The sequence below is a fragment of the Pteropus alecto genome, unplaced genomic scaffold (genome assembly GCF_000325575.1).
Source record: "Pteropus alecto unplaced genomic scaffold, ASM32557v1 scaffold45, whole genome shotgun sequence".
NCBI classification, from domain to species: domain Eukaryota; kingdom Metazoa; phylum Chordata; class Mammalia; order Chiroptera; family Pteropodidae; genus Pteropus; species Pteropus alecto.
This window is the reverse complement of record NW_006442491.1, coordinates 19680843-19693545: the sequence shown is the minus strand read 5'-3', so window position 1 is coordinate 19693545 and position 12703 is coordinate 19680843. Positions and strand designations below refer to the sequence as shown.

Sequence of the window (12703 nt, the reverse complement as noted above, 5' to 3'; positions counted from 1 at the left end):
TTCCACCCAGGATCAGGCCAGAAGAGAAGTCATCAGGCTTAAGAGAAGCTTACCCAGCACCCAGGAGAGAAAGGAAAGGCAAGACCCTGAAAAGGAGAAGAGTGTGAAGAACAGAAGCAGGTTAGGGTTATACACTGGCCACTTTCCGTGGTACAGTGACAGGAAGATCTTCCAATCAGAGATGGGGATGCAGGGGTCTGACCATCTGGGGAACCAACCCTGGTAACTGTGAACTCCACGGGGGACTCGTCCACGTGATTGCGGCCCTGCCGGCCTCGGGTGGAACGTAGGGAGGGCCTGTGCCTCTCCCGGCGGGAGGCACTGTTGTTATTTCGGGTTCGGACCTGAAAGCAAGAGAGGATAAGCACGAGGCCTTTGGTGACTGCAGGCACGAGGTCTCGGGCAGGGGCCCGAGGACAGATCAATAAAAGTGCATGAGGTGATTAAGTGGGGGAAGGGGTCTCTGGACTGGTAACTGCCCACCAAAAACTCCCCAGTTTGTGCAATAAGGGGTCAGGGTGGCCAGCAGGGCTGCCGGACAATCCATAGCAGATCTCACTGCCTGTCACAGCTGAAACTGGCACCTGCAAATTGAACTGAAAAATAAAATCCAAGTTTACTCTAAACCATTTTTTTTTCCAAAAAGCATTAGAACGATTGTTGCATTCTTCAGCAAAGTACTGGATCCTCAAGATGGATGAGAAGCCCTTAGGCTTTTTTCTCTAAATGGCATGAGCTTTAATGTTGTAGACCTGTGTTCAAATCCTACACGTAAGAGTTAATGTTGAACCTTGGGTACGTTACTGGACTCTTCTCTCATCTGTAAAAAAGAAGATGGTATACATCATGTCCTAGCAGAGTGTGGTTATAAACTGCACCTGCAATGGTCACAAGTGTTAGCCAGCTCTCCAGCAGACTAGGTGACCATGAGCAATAAATAAATAAATGCCTTCCCATTTCCGGATCACTAACAAAGTCACAGAATCTACCCAAAGAAGTGACTTCCATAGGTAACTGGCACTGAGCCATCCATCTGCCAATTCTATCACCCCGGAGCACTTTTAAGACTGTTCTAAAAGAAAAAAAAAAAGAGTTTAAAAATTGCCATGTGAAAGAAAACTTTCACAATGATAGTTCATGAGCCTTGCTGTCATTTTTCCAATTTCAAAACAGCTGCTCACCTCTCTCTTCAAAGTTCCCCTCAGGGAAATCCAAGACATGATTTTTTTATACAGGCGTATGAGTAGTTGGAGGTGCCTTGGCTTAGGGGTGGGGACTTACAGCTGGGCTTTCTGACCGAGTCCTGGTTTCACGAAAGAGTCTTGGCATCACTGGAGTGTCAGAGCCATCTCCATCTTCCCCTTCACCATCTCCATCGCCCGTCAGGTCCTTTATAAAGGAAACATTATGAGCTTCAGGATGTCATAAAATCATATAACCAAAATAGTTTAGAAATGAACAGCCAGTCATATGGAAAACAATCTTAATATTGGTCCAAGAGACCTAAAAATATTTAACTACCCTATTTTGTTCCAAAAAGATTTTACAATACCTCGCCCCATGGGATCGTGAATTCAAGACATGATTGAAAGATAAAATCCCAGTGGAATCAGAAAACCAAGAAATGGTATGAATGCAATATGCATCATGAAGGTTTCTTTTGTATCTACACCTTAGACTGATGTGGCTATGCCTGGCAGGGAAACCTGCTCAATTTTCACAATTAACAGCATCTGAGAGAAACTGTAGGGTCAAAGGAGATGCTTCCTGATACAATGACCAGGAAGAAATGGCACCAATTCTGTGTGAAGTCACAAAGACCCCCTTATTGCGCATCCCATGTAGCACACCACACCAAAACCCAAAAAAAACTGAGCACAAAAACTAGAGCAGCGGTGAATGGCCCGAGGTCTGGATGGAGTGTTAAGAACTTGACTTTTCACACTTGCCAACTGTGTGGCCTTGAGTCTATTCCTCTCTTTAAAACTGGAACAATAGTACTTCCATTAGGACATGACAGGGATATAGTGAGAATCAAAGCTTGCATCACCCAAGGCTGGGCACAGAGGAAATGCTCAGATTTCATTACTGTTACTGGTAACTATCTAACCAGAATAGGTGTCCTGGGCCTCTGATCCAGCACGCACACTGTCCCCATCGTCTGGTGCCCACTGGTTGGTTGCCCTCCAGCAGAACAGAAACTGTGAGGTCTAGCTTTCACTTGTCTGTGACTCTAATCCATGATTTTGTCCCCAATGAGTGACACTCGTTCTTTGAAAAAAGCAACCAAACTGACAAAACTCTAGAATGGTTAATAAGAAAAAAAGAAGGCATAAATATGTCAGGAATAAAAAAACATGGAAAAACTGTAACTTGGGGAAAAAACTGATCGAGCAGAAGCCTTAATATTGCAACACATATTAAAAGATATTACGGTGGTTGCGGGGAAAAAAAATCCCTAAAACAAGCTAAGCAAGTTCTTTCCAATGTGCATCAAAACCAGAGAGTATTACAAGAAATAAAATCACACATCTATTTTATTCATGAATAGATGCTAAAAAGCACATCGAATTCAAAACATACCATGACCAAGTTGGACTCACTCCAGGAATAAAAGGACAGCTTGCTACATTAGAAATTTAATTTTTGATCATCCAGATTGAGAAAATAATTTCAAAAAATGTGCAAAAAGCATCTAGTAAAAAGTGCTTAATTTAGTAAAATAAGTTTCTATGATTTCAAAATAGTTGGCATATAACAGCAGCAAATGCCATCCTAAGTGAGGTTGTTCAAAGTCCTCTGTGTGCCTAGCAATATTCAAATTTGTCCTTCAACATGTATTTATTGGGCACCAGTACAGATGGGACTCATGTTCCCATTTAATGAAAGCTGAAGAGAATTCTCCTGAACCCTGAAAAGGGGAAAGTAGAACCCATACCTGAGTATAACTTAGCAGGCTGGAGACCTCTCTCTTGGATAATCGTGAGCTTGATCTGCGGCCTGTGAAGGAAAGGAGAAGCAGAGTCTGTGCTTTGTAAGGACGGCCGCCAGGTTGGGTGGTAGCCATGTCTTCCTTTGCTGATGGTCTCCTCTCTGGCCTAAAGCCTGAGATCTCAGTAAGCCCATTGGCATCCTCAGGGGTTAACTCCTTTCCCCTCAGTAACTATTGTCACCTCAATGTACTCATAAGGTAATAGTGCGCAGGGCCAGGCACATATTAGGACCCAAAGCAACACTGATGCTTCTTGTGACAGAAGGCATCAGATTCCTTCCAGAACTGTGCTGCCCAATTCAGTGGCCACTAACTATACTTAAATGAACAATCCAGTGCCTGGCACATCAGCCACATTTCAAGTGCTCACATATGGCTAGCGGCTATTTGTAGCGAACGATGCAGAAACAGAACAAATGCTAACCCTCGAAGAAAGTTCTATTGGACAGCACAGTTGAAGGAGTGCTCAACAACAGGATGGGACAATACAGGGTCTTTTTAACCAGCTGTGTCAGTATATCTCAGGAGGAGGATCCCAGGTGATCTGACCTGGGAATTGGGAAGAGAGGCTGGGAAAGGAAGCAAGCCTCCACCCCTCCAGCCTGAGTGTTTCTTTCTGCATAATCACAGTCCCGGTTGTGAGCAGATGGGGTCAAAGACCCCACAGCCTATGCTATGACCACCCCCATTGTGACTGGAAGAGGACAAGGATCATCACCTGAGTCCCAGCTGAGGTGAGAGGAAAGGAGGGAGGGTCAGGGCCTGTGACAGGGATGAGGAATGGACTTTGCTCTGCCTATAACCTCTCACCTTCCTGGCGGGGGGTGGCAGAGGTTGTCAGGGACCAGATGCTCTCCCCACAGCCTGCCTGCAGCCTGCTCGGAGGAAGGCTCATGTCCCAGCTGTGGTCCCCAGCGACTGCCACACCCCTCCTCCCCACAGGCCCGGCCACCTCTGATCTCCGGGGTGCTGATAGCCTCCAGGATAGGGGGTGAGGGTGCGTCCTTGGAGTCGGAAGATTGGTCGCTGCAGCCCCCATTGGTGATGATGGAGTCTTCCCTCCCGCTGGCGTCCTCCTCTCTGTTGAGTTGTCTGGTGTCTCCCTTCATTGTTTCCTGCAGGAGGGCCAGAATGAATGGGGTAGCAGGGAAGCAAGGGCTTGAGGCAGGCAGCATATCCCCAAACTTCCCACCTATGGCTCTATGTCCTCAAGCCAAGAGAAGCCCCGGGACATATTCTTGGGATGATACCCCTGCCCGAGGACCCCGCCCAGACTGCCCCCCATAGCCTGCCCCCTCACCAAACTCGGAAGCTCAGGACTTGGTTCCATGTGGCCAGGCGGCCCGAAGGCTCAGATGCCAGCACCCAGGACAGAGGAGGGGGCTGGGCTGTGGTCTGAGGCTCAGGCTGCTCTGTGCAATTAGCCGGCCACTTCAAACAATGCCATTTAGGAACCGCCTGCCCCGGCCTGCCTGCCGCCAGCCTTGGTCCCCTCTGCCCCTGGCCCCCTCTCCCTGCCCAGCCTCCTCAGGGCCTCAGGAAGCCAGTGCATTATTTTCCCTCCTGACCCCTTTGTTTGCTCTCTCCCTTCCCCTCAATCTCCAGGTCCTTTTCCCACCGCCCCCTCCTCCCCCACAGAACAGCTTCTCTCCTCTCCATGGCAGCACAAGCCCCGCCCAACCCCAACCTCAGGGACCCATTGGTCTGCTGGCCTGTCACTCACTCCCCTCCTCCCTCACCAGCTAGGGCTCAGAGTCCCAAGTTCCCAAGAAGGGAAAGGATGGAGGAGGCACAGGCAAAGGACTGGGGCAGTTAATAGGGGGCATGCTGCCCATCTGCTCTAACCTCATCCCACTCAGGGCCTTTGTCTCCCCACTGCTGCCCCTCCTATAAACTGCATCATCACTGGGTTATTCAGCTAAGAGTAGCTCAGGCCAGGTCTTCACCCATAGGTGGAAGGGCTGTGTGAACTTCAACCTGGCCCACTGCCTACAACATTCGTTGACTGCAAGAACCTGCACCTTCCTCTCATTTACTCCAAATGTCATTGTGGGCCCATTTTATAGAAAAGGAAAACTGACACAGACATGACTAGTGGTCAAGGCCAAAAATCCCATCTAAGAGGGGGTGCCAAGGCAAAATTAGAGCCTAGGTACAGAGTGAGGCCTGCAGACTCCTATTTCTTAAGTTTCCCTCGAACAGCTCCAGAGGTATTTGGTGCCTCACTCTAATGGCCTGGAACCCTGCTTAGGAAAAGCTTCCCCAGCAAACGGCTGCCTATGGGCACTAAGCACTCCTGGCCCTTGCATTCCACCTCGGGGACTTACCACAGCGATGGATGTGACTCTAATCCATGATGACCCGTAGGGTCAGATGACTCGCAGAGCCAGATGACCCAACGCTAGCCTCTCAGGGTACCTTCTAGAAGCATCATCTAGGCTATGGGGCTGCAGGGGTGACGCTGGTGCCATGCCCACCAGAGGGCGCTGTAGGAATCAGTCTGAGGGGGCCTACAGCGCCCCCAGGTGGATTTCCAATGTCACGTGGTGAGGAGATCCCAGATCTACCTTCTGCAACAGTCCAGCCCCAGGTGTGGGAGTAGGGCAACTAAAGGTCTGCTATTTCCTTATGGCCCAAGGACCAGCATGCTTGGAATCACCTAGGAGCTGGTTAGAACTGAAGAATCTCGGTACCATCGTATATCTACTAAATCACTATAGACAGTTTCCCAAGATCCCTGGGTGACTAATATGCAAGTTAAAGAAACACTGTTCCAGTTATAAATGTATACACTGATACATAGCACAAGATAGTATTTACTCCATGAAGTCCAGATACGTGAAGATTCACAGTTCCTGGTCTCTTTTTTCTCAGCACATTAAGGAATCTCACCAGCCCTTGGGGAAAGAAGTGCGTGGCCCAGCCTGATCCACCCCTTGTACTCCTAAGGCTGACCTGGAAGTAGAACAGGCTGGCTGGCTGACCTGTGGCCAATCCCTGTAAGGCCAAGCAGCCGGAATCCCAGAAAAACTCTTGGAGTGTAATTCAAAGTAATAATTTCCTGCATTTCTTCCCAGGCCAAACCAGTGAACTAAGTAACCTGGGCAACCTGGCAGGAGATAGGAGGCTGGGCCAGTGTGCAAGACACTAGGAGGGTTCCATGGGGAGCTCTAGGGAGGCGAGAGGGGTAGATAGGGTTTCTAGCCAGGAGCTGGTAGGTCAGATGCTGAATCAAGGGGCATGACTTCTCTCTCATCTGGGGGACACAGGATTCCCTCAGACAGCCCTTAACTGGGTCAGTCACTAGACAGGCCCAGGTAGAACCTGCAGCCCAGAACCAACAATGATCAACTACCTAAGGCCTCCCCACAGGGTCTCAGTACTGCCAACTTGTGCTGCCAGCCCACCTGACAGACACGTGAGCTGAGCACCTTCCCAAAGCCAGATCTCGACATTCAGAAAAACTCTCCTGTCCCTAGAACCAGACTCATGGGCCCTGGAGGAAGATTCAGGGATGAAAACCAATCAGCTTTAAGTATCACCTGGGTGTCCTGGGGTGAGCAGGGCAGGTAAAATACTCCTTCCAGTGGCATAATTTAATATTATTTCATTAAAAATTCCTTCTCTGTAGTTTTCATCACTCTGGGTTTGCAATGACATTAACTGTCCTGGCTATTTTACTGCCAGAACACACACCAGTGTCTAGAATCTGCACCCGTGATTGAAAGATGCCGAGCTCAGGTCCTCTCCCCTGTCCACATTCTACAAAGCCAGCTTCCAGGTGCGTACCACTGCTGTTTTCATAGCCTGCAAGCCCTCCCATCTCCCTACCACATGCCTCCTTATTACTCAGACTTCAAATACTTTATCTCGAAAGCCAGAAAGGCTTCTCCCACAAGCCTCTGCTTAACGAAAGTAACAATCTGGCCGTCCCTAAGTAAATACACAAATCTTCTCACCTGATAATACAGTCTTTTTTTTTTCCAGTGTTTACTTCCATGCTTTATCTGTATTCACTCATTTAATCCTTAAATGTGGTACATACTCTTGTCCCTATTTTACAGATGGGCAAACTGAGGTACAGATATGTTAAACAACATAATACATACTCGATCAATGTGACCTGAAGTGCGAGTCCAGGGAAGTTAAACAAAAACACACAAATTTAACCACATACTCTTGGCAACAGGAAGAAATTAGCACCAGAGCTTGGTGTGTAATGGTAGATACAAATCTCCCTCACCTCATCATCCCATGTATCTCAGTTTGGCTTCTGGTGATTCAAGATTGGCATTTCCAGGATAATGTGGCCCTCAACACAAGCCAACTGTTATACATAGTATGATCATTCCAACTAAAAGATAAACTGACACCTTCCTATGAGATTTTTCCAGAGTGGCTGGCATACTAGCTCCTGAACTATGCCTTGCCACTCCGCTGTTGTAGTTAACAATTCTGGGTCCCTACTATGAGCTAAAGGCAGTACAAACATCTCTTAACCCCCACCACATCCTGAGGCAGGTCCTGTTATCAATCTGCTCTCAACAGGCTCAGATGAATTAAGTTACCCAACAAAGTGACAGCACCAACACTCATGCCCAGGCAGTCCAGGGCATGCGTTCTGCATGAGACAAGGCCAATGAGAATTAAAGTGATAACAACACATCCTCCATCACAGGGGCTACAGGAGTTTTTTGGCTAAGGGACATGATACCAGTTGAGTGTTTACCTTCACAGGAGGTAATGATCTAACCTCCTGATGCGGGGTGAACTCTGACCCTTTCCCAGAGTCTGGGGTCCAGCACGTGACTTAGGGGTGGGCAGCAGTGTGGGGTGGGTTCACCCTCCAAGGTTCTCCCTGCAAGGCCCTGCCTCATTAGTGCAGGGTGCTTATGTCTGGACTGAACCAGGTCAGACGTGTCCAAATGCAATGTGGCAGACAGAAGGGTGGGTGGCACCCAATTAAACTTAGGGAGGAGGCCCAGGAACTGCCCCCCACACCTAGCCATAAAACTGAGAAGTGATGTCATTCATTTCCTCCAGGCTGGCACCAGCAGCAGAGCTACTTCACAGCACCTTGTAAAAGTTAACTGCGTTAATTAAACTCACAATGCGAGAAGAGGGGATGAAGGGAATGATGGGGCGGGGGGGCGGAGGACTTGAGCATCCCTGCCCCACCATCAGTCCTCCAGGGCTTAGAGATTCAGTGAAATGAAAAGGAAGGTTGAAAAATCCCCCACCCCACTCCCCACCCCCCCATTTAAAATGCCTTCTCTTCGGCTTTGTGGAAAGGAAATCTAGACTTCTGATTCCTCCCCTGGAATAGCTCAAGTCTTTTTTAGCTGTTCCCAATTGTCCAAGATTCAAAAAAGAACAGCTGAGATGGAACAATTACTACTCACCAAAAATCAAGCTACTCTTACAATCCCCCATTTTGCAGATGAGTAACCTGAAGCTCAGAGGAAGCGGATCAGCAGACCTCCTATCCAGGCTCACACAGCAACTAAGTGAATGGAGATTTGGGCCTAATCCAGGAGACAGATCTTAAATACATATTAAGAACATGTGGTAAATACGGTTATAAAAGTTAAGCCCAGGGAGGGACGCTTCACCCAGGTGAGTAAAGAGGCAGGGAGGCGCCCTGGCAGCCAGATGGTATGTACAAAGGTAAGAGGGCCAGAAATGAGCTGCCCTCCTATCTGGTAGCTGTGCACAAGGTCCCAGTTCATTGCCCTTGCCTGATAAGGAATCTCTATCAAATTCCAGAAAAGATCAGATTTACGGGAAAACAGGAACGCAAAGGCCCTCGGTGTTTTTCTCAAACACCAGTTTTATCATCTGTGAAATGAAGTGACTTCATTCCCTGGGTGGTTGGTGCTAAGGATCCCAAAGTAGATGACAAAAACCCAGAGACATAGAAATTACATTCTCGTGAGCCATCTTGCCAGACACTTCCCAGCTACGCCTCACACAAAGCAAAGCATCCCTTCATCTCCAATGATTCAGAAGGCGTTTGAGAATTGCTCAGTGCCTCTAGGTCATGGCTACATGCACCACTGTCTTCACATAGTAAAGGCCGGGGCTTGGCATATTTATCAGAATTGTCAAAAAAATTGATCTCAGTAGGACTCAAGTTGGACGAGCATAAAAAGTTAGCTATGAGGATGTTCCTTGCAGCATTGCTCATAATAGCAAAATACTAATAAACACGTAGATGTTTGTCAATGGGCTGGGATAAATTTATAAATTACCTTTTAGATAATTTATTTTTTAAAAAGCTAGGAACATACAGAAAGATCTGAACAGATATGGCAACGTAAATTGGAGTTTGGAGTCAAACTTTCTACCCCATATAAACAAAATGGAAGCAACTAGCCCCCTTCCCCTACAATTTATTTGTGAACCCCTTGAAAGGGTATGCAAGTGGAGAAAGAAGCCAAGATTAACTCAGAATGATGGGTAAAGGAACATAAAGAGCAGGATCTGGGAGCTGCCATGCCCACTCCTGTTTTCTATGGCAATGAGCCCTTTAAACCAGAGCCAAAGAGCCCTCTGCGCTCTCCCAAGGAGGTAAGGGAAGAAAAAAGACCAATATTCTGAAAAGCTACTGCCTCGCAGCGGGGTGTACCGCACTCATTGCTACAATGTCTTACATCTCAACCCATCTATATTCCAACACAGTGGAGATATTAATTAAGCCTTTAAGATGGCAATCTGACAGTATGATCTAAAATGCCAAAGTGTCCATATCCTGTTACACAGGATTCTACTGCTATGAATAGACCTAACCCAAAGTTCCCATCAAGACCTGTGTGCAAGGATGGTCACTGCTGTCCCGTGTATCATAGCAAAAGCTGCAATAAACAACCATCAGGAAGAGAATGGCCAAATTACATGCAGCTAAACTGAAGACTACTACTGAGAGGCCAAGAATGAGGTAACTATCATTAGATGAAGCCATGTTAAATGAAAAGAAAGTCTGTATAACAATATAATCCCATTTGTTCATTTGTTAGCATATGCATTAATAAGCCATGTTCCTCCAGCATTCTTTCTCTGACTCTAAAAAGTCAGGTCTCTCAGGAAGATAGCTTTTGGGGGAACCAACTATCATATGTCCATGTTACTTTTAGAGTCAGAAAGCAGACTTTAAAATACTGCTGGCCAAGAAACATTTCTTCCTTTGTTTAGTCAACCTAGTATTATTTTGTATATGGTATGAGGTAAGAATCTCATTTTTCTCCACAAGAAAAGCCAGATACCTATAATAACTACTGTCTCAACTCTTTTATAAAGTTATCCTATATAGAGGATGTTTCTGGGCTCACTTTTCCTTTTGTTATTTATCCCATGCCACCCCTTTCCATCATCGTAGCTTTATAAATAAATGCTCATACCTGCTAGGGCAAGCCTGCCGACCTTATAAAAAGTTTCGTCGATTCTCTCCTTAAAGGTCTTCAACATCCCCGAGTTTGTGTTTTCTTTCTAATCCCTCTTCTGGTCCCTAGATTTCTATGTGCTCTGCACCCAAATAAATTTAGACAGTATTTCAAGTTGTTTTAGTATGGGAGGAGTTATAGATAATCTCTATCATAATCAGAAAATAAGTCCTTGTGTATTACTTATTTTTTAAAAAAAGATAAAATTTTCACAATACAAAGGAAAAATTAGAGGTGGGGGTGGGGGAAGTGGGAGAAGGTGGCCAAAAGGTACAAACTTCCAGCTCTAAGATAAGTCCTGATGAGATAACATATAGTCTGGTGACCACAGTTAATACTGTACTGAACATTTCAAAGTTGCTAAGAGTAGAGCTTAAAAGTTCTCATCGCAAGAAAAAAAATATAACTATGTGAAGTTAAAATAAAGGGAATTACATACTAAAATTGGCTTAAAAGCCCATATCTCACATAAACCACTTTTTAAAAAACTAGCCAGTTACCTGGTGGTAGAGTTTCAGGTCTGCCCATCTCAATCAACACAGTGTGGTACAGCAGGCTTCAGACAAAGCAGCAGGCATTGGCAGGTACTCCAGAGCATCTTAACCCAACATATCTGTGCATCCTGCCAGTTCTGCGGGTCCAAGCCAGGTGGAGACAAAGGTCTCAAAAAGAAATTTAACAGCATTTAAATCCAGATTCCACTCCTTGCTAGCTTTGTGGCCTTAGGTAATGGCGACAATTATATTTAAAATTGAGCAGTTTACTCTATACAGTGCTTACGGCTCAACCCATAACACCCTTGAACAGATCAGGACACTGGGAAAGGCCACTCTTAAGCATTCATCAGATAGGAGTTTCTGCTGTGCTTCAGGAACCAAGCTCAGTACTGAGAATCAAAGGCAGACAAAGGCCAGACAGCTCCCTGTCCTCGTGGAGCAGCCAGCTGGTTAGGAGAGCACTGTATGGAAAAAGGAAAGCTAGGAGACAGCTAAGATAATAAGGGTGGTTCACCCCAAAATTTACACTGCTTTTACACTAGATACCCTTTTGCCAAGAGCTCACGAGGACAAGATTTTGCCCATACCTCTATGCACATTTGCTTAGAATTTTCCAAACCCTATTATCCAATGTTTCCCAGGACAGCCCAGAAAAATCTCTGCCAACAGCACCTGCCCGTTCAGGCATCCAGCCTAGTTAATACTTCATTTATCACCGTGTCCCAGGTTGAGCCGGGGTCCTTCTGTTCACTCTCAACATCTCCTGTGGGTTCCAAGGCTGTAGCTACAGGACACTCAGGCAGAGCAATGCCCATTTTTGCTGCTTTAGTCAAGTCACAGCACATAGTCATGGAGCCAGAATGCCAAGGACCCAGCACTGTGCTGGCTGCTGGAAACACCGACCAAGAGGTATCATCCCTTCTCCAGGAGCTGGAGTCCAGTAGGAGCCTAGGTCCAGCCCCAGTAGTGGCCCACTTGCAACAGGAAGCAAATGCAACTGGAAACAAATGCTGCTTAGGAAGAGGCCCGATTAACCTCAGAAGGTGGGGCTGCAGGGAGGGATGGAAAAGAAATAGTTAGGTATCCCCCAGTTCCCTTCCTTAGCCTGTTCTAGAGGCAACCACCTCCTCCACCCAGCCTACAACACTGGAGACCCGACAGAGGGGAGGGACTGATGGCCAGATTGAGACCTTCCCAGTCAGGCCTGTACCTCCCAGGCAAAGCACTGGAATAATCCTCTGCTCTGGAGAATAAGACAGATCTGATAATGTAGAATTTCCTTCAGATTTTATAAGACCCAAAGACAAGTTCAAGTTACTGTCCTTAAAGAAACCCTTCAAGTCCCACAGACAATTTTGGTCTCTCTCAAATATGAAGATAAAGTTCAAAATGTAAATATTAAAAATGAAAGCGGTGAAAAAAATGAAAACTGAAAAAAACTATATTCAGAAATAAGTATTGGAGGAAGCACTAAACACTAGAATTAATATTCTCAGGGAAATAAAAACAAGACGAAGACATCATTACAAATGGAATTTGTAGGACAAGAAGTCTTTAAAATACAAAAGGAAAAAGTTCAAATACAGGATTGGAAGTTGAGGATATCACCTAGAAAACAGAACGTTAAGGACAGATGGTCAAAGAAAATTCCAACAGGCCAGGAGACTCAACATCTGATTAATAAGAGTTATAGAATGAGAGCAAGAAAAAACACATGGGGGATGATGGTCCAAGGAAATGTATTCCCTTGACCTTAGGATAGGAGCTCCCAGGCA

General features: G+C 46.2%; 1 protein-coding gene across 1 annotated transcript in view; it reads right to left on the bottom strand.

Moving 5' to 3' along the window:
• The window catches only part of DNMT3B (DNA methyltransferase 3 beta), a 37588-nt gene that overhangs the window by 20308 nt on the left and 4577 nt on the right, over positions 1-12703 (bottom strand). The window contains exons 2-5 of the mRNA XM_006921713.2: positions 3945-4107; positions 2939-3000; positions 1282-1389; positions 219-344 (exon numbers count right to left, since the gene is read on the bottom strand). Coding sequence (XP_006921775.1) covers positions 219-344; positions 1282-1389; positions 2939-3000; positions 3945-4101 — 453 coding nt within the window. The 5' untranslated portion in view covers positions 4102-4107. The remainder of the gene's footprint in view (positions 1-218; positions 345-1281; positions 1390-2938; positions 3001-3944; positions 4108-12703) is intronic.